The 19,088-nt window shown below is 41.4% G+C and overlaps 1 protein-coding gene across 1 annotated transcript; it reads right to left on the bottom strand.

The window, feature by feature from the left end:
• Window positions 1-1,523: 1,523 nt before the first annotated feature.
• LOC128126361 (uncharacterized) lies at window positions 1,524-10,785 on the bottom strand. Its single transcript, XM_052764108.1, has 6 exons — window positions 10,645-10,785; window positions 10,166-10,310; window positions 9,151-9,367; window positions 6,625-7,057; window positions 2,243-2,614; window positions 1,524-2,159 (listed from the first exon to the last, which is right to left on the bottom strand). Exons 1-6 carry the CDS (start codon window positions 10,783-10,785, stop codon window positions 1,524-1,526), a joined length of 1,944 nt encoding a protein of 647 aa, XP_052620068.1.
• Between the last annotated feature and the right edge of the window lie 8,303 nt (window positions 10,786-19,088).

The following is a 19,088-nucleotide window of genomic DNA, read 5'->3' as shown; positions in this document are numbered from 1 at the left end:
GGAATTAACATTTCCAGCTCTGCCCATTGGTTTGATCGTTGGTCGCTTGTGTATGGCAGATGCAATTTCCTGGTCCGTCTTTGCTACCTCATGAATGTAGCAAACAAGCATACGCTTGACATGATCAATAATTGGTTGATACTCCTGAGGATTTGACAGAAGAATTTTTTGAGGAGTATCCAGTCATGGGGGTTGAGGTTCGGTAGATCAGCAATGGAAAAGTGGTGAACAGAGCCTTCGGTTCCTCTAGTCACCCTGAACTTGACATTGATGAATTTCCTTGCTGAATAGGGCTTCATCACCTTGACAGTGGTTATCTTCTTTGAACTCCATGTCTGGTACTGAGGTTGAGCAAACTCCAAGTAAAACTCTAACAGATCCCTATCTACCTTCGGGTCTGGAGATGGAATGGCAGCAGTTGAGTTGAAACAGTGGAAGATGAATGCCTTTCGAGTGATTGGCATATCGAACTGCGCATCCTTGGAGTTGTCAAGGCTGGATGACATTATCAACTCAAGCCATAGAACAGCTGGCTCGTCAATCGCACACCTCTGAAGCGAATCTTTAGTCCATTCAGGGAACATGGCCTTTTTCTTTTCAAGGAGCTCCATCTCCTTTCGCTTCTATTCTAGATCAGCTCACTCCTTCAAAGAAATTTCTTCAGTTTGTTTTTCAAAAGAATCAACCTTTGGGACAGGCTTCCTGGGAATATCAACGTAGACATCATCTTCGTTGTCTGTATCATCTTCACCAATTTTCTTCTTTTTCTTATCCTTGTTACTGACCGAAGCTTCATTACACTTCAGTTTAGCAGCTGGCTTGGAGCTAGATGGAGGAGGTTGATTCATCTCTTGCTTCTCTTGCTTGAACTCTTTCTCTCCCCCTTGTTGCGGTTGGACACCAGTCACCGGAACACCCTCAATATGGTTGAGGACGTCTAGTGTCGGTCTGAGCTTGTCTGCCAAAAGCCTTCTGATGGTGATAGTGACAAGTGGATCATGACCTTCAATAAGATGAAGAAGGATGGAGTGAACGTCTGCAGCAAAACTCCTTATAACCTCCCTCTCTGACTTGAGGTCATCAATCTCAACATGAGCAGTTCGCAGCTTGTGTGTTTGCATATTAAGTTGATTTGTGCGTCTAGCAAGCTCATCCATAATCCCATTTTCCATAGCTAAGTCCGCTTGTAGTTGATATAAGCGTTCATTGACATTAGCATGGAACGCATCATTTTCCTGTTCAATAGCAAGGTGTGCTGCTTCAACCTTGGAGCACTCAGACTGAAGAGTCTGTTGAAGAGTTTCTACAGAAGAAGTAACTGTAGCAGCATTCCTGGTAGCAGCAGCCTGCAAAGAATCTAAAAATATATGAGCCTGGGAAACTAGTTTATCGACTTTTGCAGTCGTATCCTTGCACTCCTTTGTAGAGGCATCAACAGCATGAGAGGCCTGTTGACATTGAGAAGTGGAGGCTTCTATAGCCTTGGCTGCAGCAGTTAAGGAGGCTGAATGTTCAGCAACAACTTAAGAGAACAAGGCGTTTAATGCAGCATCTGAATAAGCTCCTAAGGAAGAGGAGGAAAGTAGTTGATCCAGCTTGTCGTTTACCGCTTTGAGATGACGTTTGGTGATAGGCTCATCGTCATCATCCTCACTCTGTACTTGATAAGGACTGAAGTATATGGAGTCAAACTCCAAGTCCTCACCGCCCAAAATCAGGGTTGTTTCTGTAGAAGGTGTTGGAGATAAGGGTTTTGAAGAAGTGGGAGCTTCGGTTGTAAGATGAGGTTCGGTTGTAAAAGTAGGTTCGGTTACAGGTGGTTTGGGAATAATGAAGGTAGGTTTTGTAGTGGTGGTAGAGGTTGTATCTGTGAAAATGGGAGTGGGAATAGGTATTGAAGTCAAGGGTTGAGAGGTGGTTGTTTGAGAGATAGGAGGGATAGAAGTAGGAATTGTAACAGGTGGAGGTGAAGGAGGCAAAGAACGAACCTGAATTTCTGGAGTTGGGGAGCGAGGTGGAGTATCCCCTCGGCCCAAAGCCTCTTCATCAGAACTTTTGTTCTCAGAGTCTGAAGATGGAGCGTTCTTCTGCTTAGGAGGAACGTATTCTGAATCCCACTCGCTTGAGGATTGAAGGATAAGTCTCCTAGCAGGCTTCTTCTGCTTTTTGGGTTGTGGTTGAGAAGGAGCAGCTTTATCAGTTTTCCTCTTCTTGGGAGTCTGCCCTTGGATGGTTTTGTTACCGGTCCCTCCTTCTGCGATTCAGGTTTCTTGCCCTTTTTGGCTGGTTTGTCAGCTTCTTCAATGGAACGAAGCATTGTAGGAGTAAGCTCACGTGGACCAACGGACTTGCGTTTCCTGTACTGCTGAAGAAGATTGCTTGATGCTGAGATGGAACCAAGCATGGTCTTAGGAATAAAGCCAATGTACGAGAATTTGGTAGGATCAGTGACGATGATCTTCGTCGTATGAAAGGTGGCGATGGAAGAAAGCAAGGAATCCGCCATAATTGGGACACCATTGCGATCCATTGCCCACTTGGTGATAATGGTCCAGAAACGCCCACATGAAATTTCCGAGTGCTTTGACAAAGAGAGTATACTTTGAACCAGCTGCTGCCAAATAATAGACCCATAGTCATGGTTGAGTCCATTGTACAACCCATACAGCACCGTCATGAAAGCCTTGCTAGCACCGTCAGAACCAGCACTTCGCTAAGACAAACCCTTGAATAAAAGTGTGAATAGGCCATTCCATTGAGGAGGAAGGCAGGACTTCTTGAACTTGGTAACGGTTGTTAGGGTTTCAGTATACCCCATCTGATAAAACATGGTAAACAGTTGGCCAGTTGTAATGGAGTCAGGGTTTACCAGAGACGGATCCTGTGAGAGATCGATTAGGGCACAGAATCGGCTCTTGGAGATAGAGATCTTCTCATCGTGAAGCTCGAAGTGGATACGTTCATTGGCCTTGTCGTAGAACGCTGTAGAGTAGACATGGGACAAGAACGACATAGGCACAATTTTAACCTTTGTCAGTGCATCGACAAGTGGTGAGTATTTGAGACACTCAACCACATATAGCATATACGACTCATAAACGAAGGGAGTGAGATCGATGATTAGGTTTTGTTGGGGTTTTATTGTAAGTAGGGGTTGACGAACTGAGGTATCATGAACAGATGAAGATTCTGCCATTGTAGGAGCTTGAGAATGTTGATGAACAGTTGCAGAAAATAGGCGGGTTTCTTTGAGAGCTTTTTGGAAGTGATAAAGGTTGAGAGAGTACCGTTCCAATTCCTTTTATACGTACAAGGAAGAGAGAGAAGAATCCGGATGAAATCATGGATTATCTCTAAAATCACGCCTGAATTGATGTGGGAACAGTTGGCGTGCCGAAGATGACGCGGGAAAGATAAAAACCTTTCCCCTTTTTCACGCCTTTTGATAAAAGTCACATTTTTCAAATCGCCAAACCATTTGAATTTATGCTAAGTCAGTGACCTTTTCATCCCAATCGTTTCACCTGATGACACTTGAGTGTTTGTGCCTTGCTAATCTGTGTAAAACTTAGAGTTTTGGAAAATTAAAAAATTTCGTGCAAAGGGTGTAAAAGATAAAGAAATAAAACTAGTATTTTGGGATTATCTATGATGTCGTAGTTAGACATGAAACAATTAATTCTTGGCAAAAATCACTTCCTTCAAAGTCAAGAGAGACATTAAAGTGCTTGCTTGGTTTCCCATGAAATAACGATCAATAACTTGTTCAGAAGTTTTAAAAGGCATCTTTTAAAGGATAAAGTGGGTGGCATTCGCTTTAATTCATAATTTCGATACTTAACATAAGATAAAAATAGAATGAAGTACTTGTGAGATCATTATGATTTGTTGAACAAGTAGGTGAGAAATAATTTATAGTGACAAGAGAGGTTAAGAAATCTCAAAAAAAATAAACTGAATCTTTTAGGGTCAGAGACACCTTAGTGAAAGGCAATCTCATAAAGATTACTCAAAAAGAAAAAGAGATTTCATTGGGTAACAAGTAATATCTTGAATTGTTGAATTCACCGTCAATTCATTAGTGGTGTTGAATTTTGGGTTTCACTTAGTATATAGTGGCATGAAACTAAGATCATGAACGCAGATTTTGTATAACCATAAACCTCAGTGGTTAAAATTGAGAGTCTTAGGGGTTATATTGATGAAGCGAAATATAATGGAGAAAGAGGATGGAGATGGTGTAAGAAACGAATGTACCTCTGCTTATTAAAGAAAAGAGGGTCCAAGCAGACAACTCTAAACTCAGTTTGAGTAGAGTAAGGTAGCTCATGATTAGAGTGAACTTGACAGCCTGGATTGGGAAAACATGATTGGTGTTGATCATGTTATTAAGGCTTCACTCAGAATCAGTTGAGGCTTGAATCTACATACAACAACATGCTTCTAGGGACACCTAACTAACGAAAACAAATTACCTGTCGTAGATGTGTCATCGAGAATCACACTTAGACAAACATAAAAACGTTAGAAATAGGGAAAAAAACAAAGAAAATATTTTTGGAATTTGTGAGAATTGAATAATTGAAAAGAAAAAAATATTTTTGGGATTTTATTAGTAGAAAAGAAATATATACAAACGAATACACTTGAAACGCCTTTTAAAAAATAGCAAGTTCAGAAGGACCGAACCCGAAATAGACCGAACGCTCGGTTCATTTCGGTTCATGGACCTACTTCACCCGAAATAGACCGAACCCGAAAAGGACCGAACCCGAAATAGACCGAACGCTCGGTTCATTTCAGTTCATATAGGTTTGCTCTATTTCGCTTGTTACCTTTATGAGAGCGAAGGCGATTTCGGTACAGACTCAGCTTGCATCATTCCTAGGCCTTGTAAGATCTTATTAAAGCTTGCTTCAGGTAAAGCCTTTGTGAATATGTCTGCCAGTTGATCAGTCGTTCTTATGAAGTGAATTTCGACGTTGCCATCTTCGACGTGATCCTTGATGAAATGGTACCTCAGTGCGATCTGCTTAGTCTTCGAGTGTTGCACTGGGTTGTGACAAATTATGATTGCGCTTTCAGAGTCACAGTATAGGGGGATTTTCTTCATGTTTAAGCCATAATCCCGAAGTTGAATTTGTATCCATACGACTTGAGATGTACAAGATGCTGCAGCAATGTATTCGGCTTCTGCAGTGGATAACGAAACACAAGTTTGTTTCTTTGATTGCCAACTGACTATTTTTCCATCCAAAAATTGACATCCTCCTTTGTTGCTTTTTCGATCCAATCCACAGCCACCTAGATCGGCATCTAAAAATGCTTGCACGAAGAATCCGGAGTTGGCTAGATACCATAGACCTAGAGAGGAAGTTCGCTTTAGATAGCGAAAGATGTTCTTCACTGCTTGAAGATGAGGTTCTTGTGGGTTGGCCTGAAATCGAGCATAATAACAGACAGAGAACATGATATCAGGTCTACTGGCTGTGAGATATATCAAAGACCCGATCATCTGTTGATAAAGCGTTGTATCAGCTGCTGGTTTCTCTAATGATGGTGTGAGTTTCGTTCCAAAAGCCATCGGCACTTTTACCTTGGAGTCTCCCGTCATTCCAAACTTGGTGAGCAAAGTCTTGGTATATGCTTCCTGATTAACAAAAATGCCTTCGGGTCCCTGTCTAATGTTCAATCCAAGAAAGAAATTAATTGGACCCATTGAGCTCATCTCAAATTTAGTTTCCATCAACTTTCAGAATTCAGCTGTTAAGCTAGGATTCGTGGAGCAAAAGATGATGTCATCAACATAAATTTGGACTATCATAAGGTGGTTACCTTCTCGCTTACGAAAGAAGGTTGGACAACCAAACCTTGTTTAAATTTAGACATTTTTAAGAAACGAGTAAGAGTTTCATACCATGCTCTGGGAGCTTGTTTCAGGCCATAAACAACTTTGTCGAGGATATAGCAGTGATCAGGATACTTCTCGTTCACAAATCCTGGCGGTTGCTCAACATATACGGTTTCTTCAAGTTCACCGTTGAGGAAGGCATATTTGACGTCCATCTGATAAACTTCAAAGTTCTTGTGAGCAGCGTAAGCTAGAAAGATACGAACAAATTCCAATCTAGCCACTGGAGCGAAGGTTTCTTCATAATCAATTCCCTCTTCCTGACAATATCATTTGACCACCAACCTAGCTTTATTACGAATAACATTTCCTTCTTTGTCCATCTTGTTTCTGAACACTCATTTGAGACCGACAACCGAAGCATACTTTGGTGTTCGACTAAGAAGCCATACCTTGTTTCGTTCAAACTCATTTAGCTCATCCTGCATGGCTTGAACCCAGTCTGAATGATCAACAGCCGAATTAACAGTATTTGGCTCGATTTTGGACACAAATGAATTGAACATACAAAACTCGACTTTTGAAAATAGAGCAGCCTGTTTAGTTTTGATTTGTGATCGTGTCAACACCTTTTCAGAAGATTCCCTAATAGTTTAAGTCTAGGGATGATCTTTGGTCCATTTCACAAATGGAGGAAACTTTGGATCATAGATGGGATCCAATTCAGCATTGATTTCTTCTTCGAGTTCAGACAAATTGTCATCTTCACTAACTGTTTTCTCCCTATCGAAGAATGATTCCTGTTTAGGACCAGCATTTGTACCTCGTTCATTTGTTGGAATATCAGTGGAGGTGGATGTATTTGTTGATGAGTCCTCCCCCTGGAAAGAAGAACCTTGATCATAATGAGGAGAAGAACCCTCCCCCTCGACAGTAGGATGGTCACTAGAAGGTCCGCTTCGGTCTGCTCTTTCGGTTCCTTTGGATTGATCATCAGCCATTTTTCTAGCAGCATCATCTATAACTTGTTTTATATTGTCAACTTTGTTGTCTTTTGCAATTGATTCTGAGTCAATTGCTTTCTGAGGCTCATCAAACAAGAGCATGAATTGGTCAAAGAGATTTGAGATAGAGATGGTAACCTTACCATTCTGTGGAAATATGTCTTGTGATGCATCTTTGGTTGCTCTTAACTTCTTAACATAACTATCGTCAAAAGTGACATAGTATGTTTCTTCAACTTTCTTCGAGCATTTATTGAGAACTCTATATGCCTTGGAGTTCAAGGAGTAGCCTAAGAAAATTCCTTCGTCCGCCTTGGCATCGAACTTGTTTTGATTCTCCTTGGAGTTGAAAAGGAAACATCTAGAATCGAACACATGAAAGAATTTCACATTTGGTTTTCGATTGTTCAGGATCTCGAAAGGAGTAATGGAGAACCGTTTATTCAGGTAAGATCGATTCTGAGTATAACATGCAACCGCAATTGCATCAGCCCAGAAGTATAATGGCAAGGATGCGAAGCATAACATGGTGCGAGCAGCTTCACACAAGGATCGATTTCTACTTTCAACAATGTCGTTTTGTTGTGGAGTATAGGGGGCTGAGAAATTGTGAGTTGTCCCCTTTTCAGCAAGAAAACTTTCAAAATCTTTGTTTTTGAATTCCAGGCCATTGTCGCTCCTTATATTACGGACAATCTTTCTGAGTTGTGTTTCTATATGTTTAATGAAGAGCTTGAGCTTTGTTACAGCTTCAGAATTTTGCTTGAGAAAGAAGGTCCATGTGAACCTTTAGAAATCGTCTACTATAACCAAAATATATTTGTTTCCTCCAATACTTTCGATGGACGATGGACCACATAGATCAATATGCAGTAAATCCAATGGTTCTATTACCTTAGTGTTGATTATTGAAGGATGGCTCTGCCGACTCTGCTTTCCCATTTCACATGTTGAACAGAGATTTTCTTTATCAAATTTCAGAACTAGCAGCGCTCGAACATGATCATCTAAAACTAATTTGTTGATGTCCTTGAAGTTCAGGTGTGAGAGTCTTCTGTGCGATAACCAACTTTCTTCAGAGTGAGCCTTTGAGAGTAAGCAGATGGCTGGTTTACCTCTTATCGGATTGAGGTTCAGTGGATGCATTTCTCCTTTTCGCTTGGATCTTAATAGAACGTTGCTTGACTTCTTCTCGACAATTTCTGAGCCTTCATCGTCGAAAGATACTTTCAACCCGGTACCAACCACCAGTTGTGATACACCAATGAGATTGTGTTGGAGCCCTTCAACGTATGCTACCTTCCTTATGGAGAATTCGCCATTAGTGATCATTCTGTAGCCTTTAATAGTTCCAAACGAGTTATTGCCATACTTTACAATGCCGCCATCTTTGAGAGAGCGAAACTCCCTTAGTTCCTCCTTCCTTCCTGTCATGTGATGCGAGCAACCACTGTCAATGTACCATTCTTCGTCAAACTGCTCGTCACGTATAACCTACAAAAAGTTAAGCAGATTTAGGAACCCAAAGTTTCTTGGGTCCTTGTGAGCCTTTTACAGGACATGGTATAGTAAGAGAAATATCAACCATATATGTGCGTTTAATTAAAGTGGTTTCATCTTTTCTTTTGATGGTGAAAACTTTAATTTTTGTTGACTTAGGAGTACTAGTGCTTTTGACAGAGGGACTGGAATTTAGGGATTTGGAATTAGGAGAGACTTTAGGTTCTTGGTTTTTGTGATTAGTCTTGTAAGCTAGAGGACTGAAACTTTTCTTTCGGTTGGAGTTGGATGAGGGACCGAAACTTCTCTTTCGGTTGGAGTTGGATGAGGGACTGAGACTTCTCTTTCGGTTGTAGTTGGAAGAGGGACCGAAACTCTCCTTTCGGTTGTAGTTGGAAGAGGGACCGAAACTCTCCTTTCAGTTGTTCAAGGATGTAGGACCGAAACTCTTTTGTCGGTTCCTATCGTAACTGTGCTTCTGGTTCCTTTAGTTTTCTTCCAATTTAGACTTCCTTTCAATCCTTACAAAATCAGGATTCTGAGAGTTCCAGAATTGCTTTCTTTCGGAGAGATTCTTCTTGTATCTTACTTTTCGTTGATGCTTTCGATCAGCGACCTGTTTTGGATTTCTATGAATGTTGGCCTTTCTTTTAGAAGCATGAGCACAACATTCACTCTTTGTTGAAGAAGTATCACTCGTGGTTTGCATCGGTTCATCCACAGATGGTTTAGTTCCACTTGTGCTCGGAACATCGTACTTTGTAGGCTCATTTAGTGGATCAGGTATATATCTACCTTTCACTCTCCATGAGGTTTTTTGAGAAAGACTCTTCGTCTCGTCTGCGTTGTTGATTTGGGGTAGTCTGAACCTTTTGGTACACAATAGCTTTAGCTTTGAAAACTTTGGACTTGTCGGTAGAGGAATGAGCAAACTCAACGGAGTTTTCAAAAATAAGGTTCTTATTGGACTTGGGTTCATTTTTGGCTAATTCAGAACAGTCTACAAAATCTTCTATAGAAATTTCACTCATATCATCATCCTCATTAAGTTCAGATGTATTTTCAACATCAATTTTGTTTTCTGAACTTAAGTTGGCATTCAATGAGTCAAATTTTTGTATAGTTTCGGCTCTCAGTTTCCATCTATCATTTTTATCTAGTAGATTTTTGAGCATGTCCTTGTGGTCCTTGGACTTTTTGTAAGATTCAATTTTGTACAGACCTATCTTATATGCTGGAGACACTTCGTCAGAGGACACAACACTTTCACAGTTGTATGCTTCTGCATCGATTTCATCCTCCTTTAATTCAAGGAAAGGTAAAATCATACGATGAATTTTCTTCCCTATTTCACAATCAAGATGCAACTAAGTAATGTTAAAATAAAGCCTCTTAGCAATTAAACAAAAAACATTTCTCTGCTTGAGAAGTTTAAGATTGTCTCTATGCAAATAAATATAATCATCTTTAGATCTAATTAATTCCTTTTCCTTTTGCTCGATCCACATTCTTCGTTCCTCACTCTTTGATGAAATGCTGTTGATTTGATCAGTTAGGTTAGAATTCGTGACACGGGTTTGGGTGAGACTGCTACTTATGCTAGAGAATTTTGACTTCAAATTATTTAATTCCTTTTCATAATTATTAGCAGGTATTTTTAGAGAAGTAAGAATATCTTGTACCTTTTTGATCAACTCATCACATTCATTGATCTGAGCACTGACAGGCTTGGCAGCGAAACATCTGTCCTCTCGCTCTCTTTCTTCTTCAACTCCCCCATCAGTTGTGTATCCTCTTATTTGTGACACACCTTTGGTCACTGCAAAGCATCTTCCCATTGAGTGCTCTGCTTTTGCCATCATTGCTTTTCCATGAGTTGGCTTCCTAACTTCATCATCCTCCGAATACGTAGACCAGACTTCCATACCTCCAAACTCATCACTGTTGATTGAACCCTGGGCAATTAAAGCATTCATAGTAGAGTTATTACCAACAAACTTTCTTTTCTTTATCTCCTCCAATCTTCTCAGGAGGCTCGCTTCCTCATCATCTTCGCCTGTCTTCTCTTCTTTCTTTCTCAGCATGCAGTCTTTGGCAAAATGATTTTTGCCTCCACAGTAATGACAGTAAAATCTTGAGTCGCCTCCAATTTTAGCTTCCTTCTTTGACTCTTCGGATTTTGATCCCGCCTTCGGTTCCTCCTTAATCCGCTCGGCGCTATAACTTCCCTGCCAATTTCGGTTTTTGTTGGCTAGGAATTTCTTCTTGATGAATTTTCTGGGGTTTAACACCATCATTTGCATATTCTTCGCCGGTTAGATCAAAATCAGCAAGATCTAATTCCTCTTCTTCTTTAATCGAACTTTTTCCTTTGGAGACAAGAGCTAGAGAACCAAGACCCGAAACTACATTTTTCCTTTGATAAGGCATTCTCATGGGATTTTAAAATACCCACAAGTATTGCCAAAGAGTATGACTTGAACTGTTCATGAGCTTTGACAATTGACACAACGACCATCCATTGACGTCTGAGACCATTCATGAAAGTGACCTTTTGTTCAATCACCTTTCTTTCAATCCCATGTTTTATCATCTTGCTCAAAAGATGATTGAAACGATCAAAAGTTTGGATAAGCTTTTCTTCAGGCTTTTGCTTAAACTCACCAAACTCTGATAACAGGAGGGTTTGAATAGAGTGTTCCAGATCTTCATCTGTGGAATATAATTCCTTCAATCTATCAGATCTCCTTGGCCGTAGCACACGAACTTACCAAACGAAATGTATCTGATTGCAGCACAAACCTTATCATCCTTAGAGCTTTGATGTTGCACTGAAACTTCTCTTTTTCATCCTAAGGAATGTCTTTGACATCATTAACAAGCTGATTGTATTCTTTCTGCGTTTTAACAATCTTTGACGTGCTAGTATGAGCAAATGGGCCTGAAGTGATTGCTTCACAAATTAGATACCCATTATCCTCTGATCCAATCACATAATCTTCAAAGTGATGCGTCCAGACTTCATAGTCTTGCGTATACAAGATCGGTATTCTTGTTGTAGACCCTATGCTGTTTGAGATATTTATCGGATTGGTTTGAGAATCGTCCATAGACATTGTGAATACTTTTGATCGAAAACCTATAAAAGATCAGACTTGTAATTTTTCGATTAGGTTTAGATTAACAATTAATGAGATATGCCAATAAGGAATGATGGCTCAATAAATATCAATCAATGCGGAATAAAAACCCTATGAACTTCTTTGACAGAAAAGGTGTGTATAGATTACACAGTCTCCTGCTCTGATACCAATTGATGAGTTCAAAACTATTAGATCGTTTAGATTTTTCACAAGAACGATAAAAGAATTCAAACAGTTTAAGAACAAATTAAGAACGAACACAGAACAGAATCAAATATTAGCTTATGATTCAAAACTGAGTCACGCCTCAGCAGAGCTCGATGAAGAACTTCCGCTGTAGAGGCGAGCTAGGGTTTACCAGCTATGAAAACGAAAACAATAAAAGTGCTCTTTTCTAAGTCTGCATGCATGCAACTTATATACTAAACCCTAATATAAAATAATGCACGGCTGGACAGGCCCAATACCGGCGTTTAATCTAGGCTATGGACCGAGCCCATGACGCAATCCACTAGACTCAACACGAGGATTTCCATCAAATGCTCCTCATGCTGCTCTCTGGATCTCGAATACACCAATATGTCGTCGATGAACACGATCACCGAGTGATCCAACATCGGTCTACACACTCTGTTCATGAGATCCATGAACACCGCCGGTGCGTTGGTGAGTCTGAAAGGCATCACCACGAACTAGTAATGCCCATAACGAGTCATGAATGCTGTCTTCGGGATGTCCTCATCTCGGACCCTCACCTAATGATATCCAAAACTCAAATCGATCTTGGAGAACCAAGATGCTCCCTGCAACTGATCGAACAAATCGTCATCCTCGGCAACGGGTAACGGTTCTTGACCGTTAGCATGTTCAACTCCCGGTAATCAATGCACATCCGGTGTGAACCATCCTTCTTCTTGACAAAAAGGATAGGCGCTCCACATGGCGAACTGCTCGGCCGAATAAACCCCTTCCCCAACAGCTCCTGGAGCTGTGAGGATAACTCCTGCATCTCTTGAGGCGCAAGGCGATAAGGCGCCTTGGTGATAGGCGCAGCCACCGGAACCAAATCGATATTGAACTCTACCTGCCTCTCCGGAGGCACACCCGACAACTCCTCTGGAAATACATCCGGAAACTCATGCACTATCGGGACCTCATCAACTGACCTCGGTCTCTCTGAATCAACCCTCGCATCCATCACATATGCTAGAAATCTCCTACATCCCTGCTGTAGACTCTGTCTCGCTCTGGCGGCCAAACAAAATGCCGACCCAAAACGTGTACCCTCGCCATACACCGTAAGAACTCCCCCACTGGGGTCTCGTATGGTCACCAGTTGTCTCTCGCAGTCGATAACCACTCCCACTTTGCTCAACCAGTCCATGCCCACGATGACACAGACATCCCCCATCGCAATAGGAACCAAATCAATCGAAACTCAACGCTGAAAATTTCGAGTACATATCCTCAGATCACTTCGGCAGCATACACCGTCCTCTCGTCAGCTATGGAAACTCTCAGAGGTCGACTCAATGCCTCTCGACTAATACTGATGTTTTGACTAAAAGCCAAAGATACAAAAGACCAACTCGCACCCGAGTCAAATAACACCAAGGCAGGTACAGAATTCAGAAGAAAAGTACCTACGTATAACATAAAATAAACACTATATCCCAACATCAAAATAAATACAAGAAAGGATACATACCAGCTACGACGTCGGGCGCAGCGTGGACCTCCTCTGCAGTCACCTAAAAGGCTCTCCCTCGTGCCTTCGGTACCTCAGCCTTTACTGGCCGGCTCTCAGCAGCTCTGATAGCAGCAGGGGCAGATCCCTGAGGTGCTCCCTGGGCTGTCCCTCGCAACTATGGACACTCTGCCTTGTGGTGTCCGGTCTGGTTGCAGTGGCAACATACTTCAAACCCCTTGGGGCAATCCTTGGCCATATGCCCCTCCTTGCCACATTTGTAGCAAGATCCCGCTCTGCACACTCCATCGTGGCTCTTGCTGCACTTACCACAAGTGCGGCCCTTCTGACTCCCAGATCTCGAATCAGCAAGCTTGGCCCACTTGGCTGTCGGCTGAGACTGCGCCGGTCGCCGATCCCTCCCCTGAGACTCAGCCTCCTCCCTAGCCTGAGTCTCCAGCTCTATCTCCCACTTCCGGGCATTTTCTTGAAGCTCAACAAATGTTCGGTACGTTGAGTTCGCCACGAACTCCCGTATATCCCTCCTCAAAATGCTCAGATATTAGCTCATACGTGCCTGCTCGGAGGACACGTGCTCTAGGCCGAACATCGCCTGCTCATGGAACATCCTCGTAATCACTGTGACAGACTCAGTACCCTGCTTGAGGGTCAAAAACTCATGGGCGAAACGCTCCCTCTCCACCTGGGGAACGTATTCGTCTCGAAACATAGCAGTGAACCTCTCCCAGGTCACTACAGCAAGCTCAACAGGCGTATAGTGTGCCGTCACAGACTTCCACCAGTCCTTCACTCCCAAGCGAAGCTAGTTCAGCGCAAACCAGACTCTCAAATGATCAGGAGATGAGCAAGTAAAGAAACACCCCTCAATGCCTGAAATCCACCTCATCGCTGCAATCGAGTCTCATGTCCCATCAAACTCCGGTGGTTTTGTGTTGCTGAACTCCTGGAACAGCAATGCATCACCACCCTACGGTCTAGCCGTAGCTACAGCTGTAGTGGCCGTAGCAACAACAGCATTAGAAAGAGCAGCGTATCTCTCGTGAAATGTCTCTATCAGGGTGGTCTTGATAGACCCGAACATCTCTGGAATCTCAGCGCGGATGGCAGCAGCCACCTCATCATGAATCATCTAGTGGAGCTCCTCGTCGCTCGCACCCCCTCCACTAGTCCCTGGTCTGTGGCGCGTTCCCACCATGATACCTCTCTGAAATACAACACAAGATATCAAAGACTCGCTCGAGAGTGCACACACTTGATACCCCCAATCCTACTTGGTTCCTGGTACCCTAAGGATTCTTACTTGGGTTACGCACTAAACCGGTGCCTTCGGTAGTACGTGCCCAATACTACCGACCACACCGACTCAACATTCATTCCAAGTCCTCCTCCCAGAGTCCCAAATTTACAAGCACTCTACTTTCTTAATCATGTGCTACCCACAAAGCAGATATCTCATAAGCACCTTGCTGCTATCTAAACACTCTCAAACATTTCTAGCAGCAAAAGCCCCTAGACTAAGGCATCATATATCAGGCCACTCCAGTCCTAATAACCTAGTCTACTCTAGCATGCATATCATAATTCGTCATATAGCATAACATAGCATATCTGATAGCACTTATTGTAAGGGTATTTTGGCAAATCACCGTTCGGGCGTTGGCTGATCGTACACACGGCTCTGCTCGGTTTGTCTCAAAACTCTTTTTAATCTTTTCAAAAATTTTACTTTATTATCAAAATTTTCCTCAAATCCTCAGATTGAGTTCAGATACGCCCGAAGATGCATCCAAATCCCTCAAACTAAGGCTCTGATACCAACTTGTAACACCGTAAAAATTTAACAATTTTTTCGTGTTTTAAAAACCATATAATTTCATTGACATCCACATTTTAAAACATTGTATCATCATTATCTTAATACAAAACCCGAGGATCAAAATATATAAACTCCAGTGTGCGTGTGTACGAGTCATGCCGACGCCTTCCCGCGATCATCGCTGGTACTGAAACACCACACATAACACTGTAAGCATATTTGCTTAGTGAGTTTCCCCAAAATACCACATAAACACATATCAGCCACTCAAGGATGTAACTTTGTTGACCCTCTGGTCGAATATCTCCGTGGGACCCTCTTGGTCCCATAACTTTGTGGACCCACTGGTCCTAACTCTGCAAACTCTGAATCATGCATATCTCATATCACAAAAATCACAACACATAATAACATGCAAATACACTGGCATATAACTCTAGAATACTCTGTCACATAACTCTGTTACCATACTACGTAAACTATAGTGAGAAGACTCACCTCATATGTCTCGGTAAATCTCTGACTCAGTAGAAATATGATCTAGCCTCCGCCTAATCACATAAAGTATATATTCTCATAAATATAACTCTCGGGAATAGACTCAACCCTCTCTAGGCACCCTCAGCAGGAAAAAGACCATTTTACCCCTCTTTTAGCTCAAAGGCCACATTATTGAACAAACCTAAAAGTCAACAAAAGTCAATGGTAAAACTTTGACCCGACTCGGCGAGTACACTTGGGCGACTCAGAGAGTCTACACGTGTCCACTAACTCTTTAGTCCCGCTTAACACGTCGAGTTCCTCCCCTTGCTAGATGAGTCACACCTGGCATGAATCGTGGGGCCACCCTGACTCAACTCGCCGAGTCTCAAGAGCAACTCGGCGAGTTCCGCCTTAAACTCCAGTCCCCTAATCCCCCTCTGACTCCCTGAGTTATTTCCCCCAACTCGGCAAGTCTACTCACTGAGTGATTTACGGGGAACCCAAATCCTACTCGCCAAGTCTGATCTTTGGACTCGGCGAGTGCATGCCTTGCACAAACTCTATAGACCTCCTGAGGACAAATCTGTTCCTTAAATCCATAGATCTGACCTTCCCAAGCATGATAATCACGTAAAGTTCAGACCTTGACACTCATATAACATCTAGATGGTCTAACTTGGTGATTTTGCCCCAAAAATAACATCCTAAGTTCATGGCTCCCAAAATAACTCATAAAGCTCCAAGGGTTAAGGTCTCTGAACTTCTTTAAGTCCAGATCCAAAGCATAAACTCGAGAAGGGACCAATTGCTCCACATGTCCATCCTCTAAAGGGGTTAGAAAACCCTAACTCTAAGAATCAACACCAAATCTAAAGAAGGTCCGAATAAATACCTCAAGATGAAGTCTCTGAACTCTGAAATCACCAGAATCGCACCTCCTTTAGCTTTCTCTTGCCTTGGTCACCTCCTTCTTGCAATTACACCAACATAATGATCAAGAATGGCCTCTCCTTCCTCACAAACGCTCTAGATCTCTTAAGGTTTCTCTCTGGGGTTTGGTAGCCGCAAATGACGGCCCTAAGGACCTTTAAATAGGTCCTAAACCCAGGAAATTAGGGTTTCATTAAACAACGTGGACTCGCCGAGTCCACTCATGAACTCATCAAGTCCATCTGTGAACCCGGATACGAATCCGCGACCGTACTTGGCGAGTCTAAACACCAACTCGCCGAGTCCCCTCTCAACCTCCAAAAATAAAACGAACAATTAATATACCTAGGAATCCGGGTGTTACAAATAGGCTCCAACCCCGGAACTTAGGGTTTTCTCTACCCAGTACCTACTCGACGAGTCCATACTTGGACTCATCGAGTCCGCTCAGTAAATCCATGTGATCAATTCGACGTGACTCAGAGAGTCAGACCTACGACTCGTCGAGTCCCTCCTAAATCCTCAAAATTGGAACACGAACTATCATACCCGAAATTCTGGATGTTACAATATATGTGTTATATCTTTGAAAACTCCATAGGAAATAGTTCTAGAGTTCGAAATTTGAGTAAGATTTAAGTGTTAAAACCATAATCTACAAATGATGTGTAGAAACAAGAAAACGCATGTCACAATATTTGAGTTAGAAGTTTCTAAAACAAAACTCTAAGGATTTTATAAAAATGTGCTTAAAACAAATTGTTGGACAAAATATTTGGAAATGGTTAGAAAATGGAAATAATGATATTTTTGGGGGACCATTTTTGGCCATATAAATTTACAAGGATTATTTTGGATTATGGGATAAATTTGGGGAAATCATTGGACACCTAAATTTTTAAAGGACCAAAAATGATATTTTTTGATAAACAAGGGCCTTTTTGAATATTTTCTCAAATGTAAGTCTAAAAAGAACATTTTAGAAGAAATGGGCCATTTTCACACATTTCACCAAGCTTTGGCTACTTACGACACCTTTTGGCAAATATGGGTCTTATTTTATACTTTATAAAAAGAAGGGCCATTTTTGCCAATACCGATAATATTGGGTCATTTTTTTCGATAAATATGATTCCAAGTGGATTATCCTCAATAAACGAAAATGATAGATCTAGTCAACTAGTATAACAATTGTTATTTATTTAATACATAATAGATTTTCACGATTTGCTCAAAAACCTGTTAGTATTCTAGTCAGACGAATCTCCATGGCACCTAAATATTAGTGTACTCCTAAAGTCTTGTAAAGAGTTATAACCAAAATCTTCTGGAGTGAGAGCGGGAATTTGTGTATAGATCTATACGGGGTTGACACCCCCACACTTTCGATGTTCGCTACAGCTAGACCAACCAGTATAGGGTGACAAATGTTTTTTAACAAACGTGGGCGCCTGAGAAACGCCAAGACAGACCTCTGTTATAGTAGTATAGTTATAACGAGTCACTTAGAATATAACAGTGAATTGTTTAGAAATAAACATATGTTACACCTTTTGACTATAATAACGACTGTTTAGATACATTAAACGAAACTTTTATCACACAAGTATTAGGGTTTTAATACTACTATTTAGACATTCAGAAAATATAGGATTTTCTGGGGAAAACAAATATATACAAAGTCTAAACCGATAAATGAACACACCCAAGCAACTATACTTGATTTAAAATGAGACTTACAACTATTTTGATAACAAAATATTGGATTTTCTAGTATTTCCAACTAACATAGATTTTTATACAAAATCCTTATGAACCCACCAACATATTTTATGTTGACACTTTTCAAACGACTTGTAATTTCAAGAAATCAGTGAGCAGGTTTGTTAGCCGCGGATGCTAAATTATTTTGATGTATTTTGGAACTTACTAACCATTGTTTCTTTTGTGTAATTCAAAGACATAAACATGATGTAAAACAATGTAAGTTTGTTATATTGATGAATGATGTTTAGATTTGCTATGTTTCATTTATATTCAATTGTTATGATACTGCACAATGAAGTCACCTGCCTCCGGACGTTTCCGTCATCTGGTCCGGGGGTGTGACATTGCAGCCGTAAACTCCTTGGCCAACTCTTCGAGTTTCCCTACAAATCGTCGAGTTCATGCGTACCAAAAGTCGGGAAAACCTTAACTGACTCGTTGAGTCACCCTACTGACTCGCTGAATTCACGACAATCTTCATCGGACTCGCCGAGTTAACCACACAACTCGTCGAGTCCCTTCAGTCCTTCATCCATCCAAATGCTTTTTAAGCCATGATAAGGTCCCATATTGTAGATCCAATTCCCCAAGGCATGTTCATCACGTAAATTTGCAAACTTTACATGCGTACAAGGCTCTAAAGACTCTAAATGAGAAATCCTAGCTTGAAATGGAGTTTTACACTTAAGGATGGGTTCATACTTGCCAAAGCAGAGAGCTTTGTGGACTTAGAGACCAAAGAGAGTTCATATTTGAAGTTACAAATTCATATCTGAGCTCATACCCAAGAGTAGCTTCATAATATGCTAAAAAAAACCCTAATCTTCACCCAAATGAGATCTAAAAGGAAATGAGGTCAAGATAACGACTTGATACCTTCAATTGA

This window comes from Lactuca sativa, chromosome 5 (genome assembly GCF_002870075.4).
Source record: "Lactuca sativa cultivar Salinas chromosome 5, Lsat_Salinas_v11, whole genome shotgun sequence".
Taxonomy (NCBI): domain Eukaryota; kingdom Viridiplantae; phylum Streptophyta; class Magnoliopsida; order Asterales; family Asteraceae; genus Lactuca; species Lactuca sativa.
Note: the sequence above shows the minus strand (reverse complement) of the source record. Positions and strands in the feature narration are given on the sequence as shown.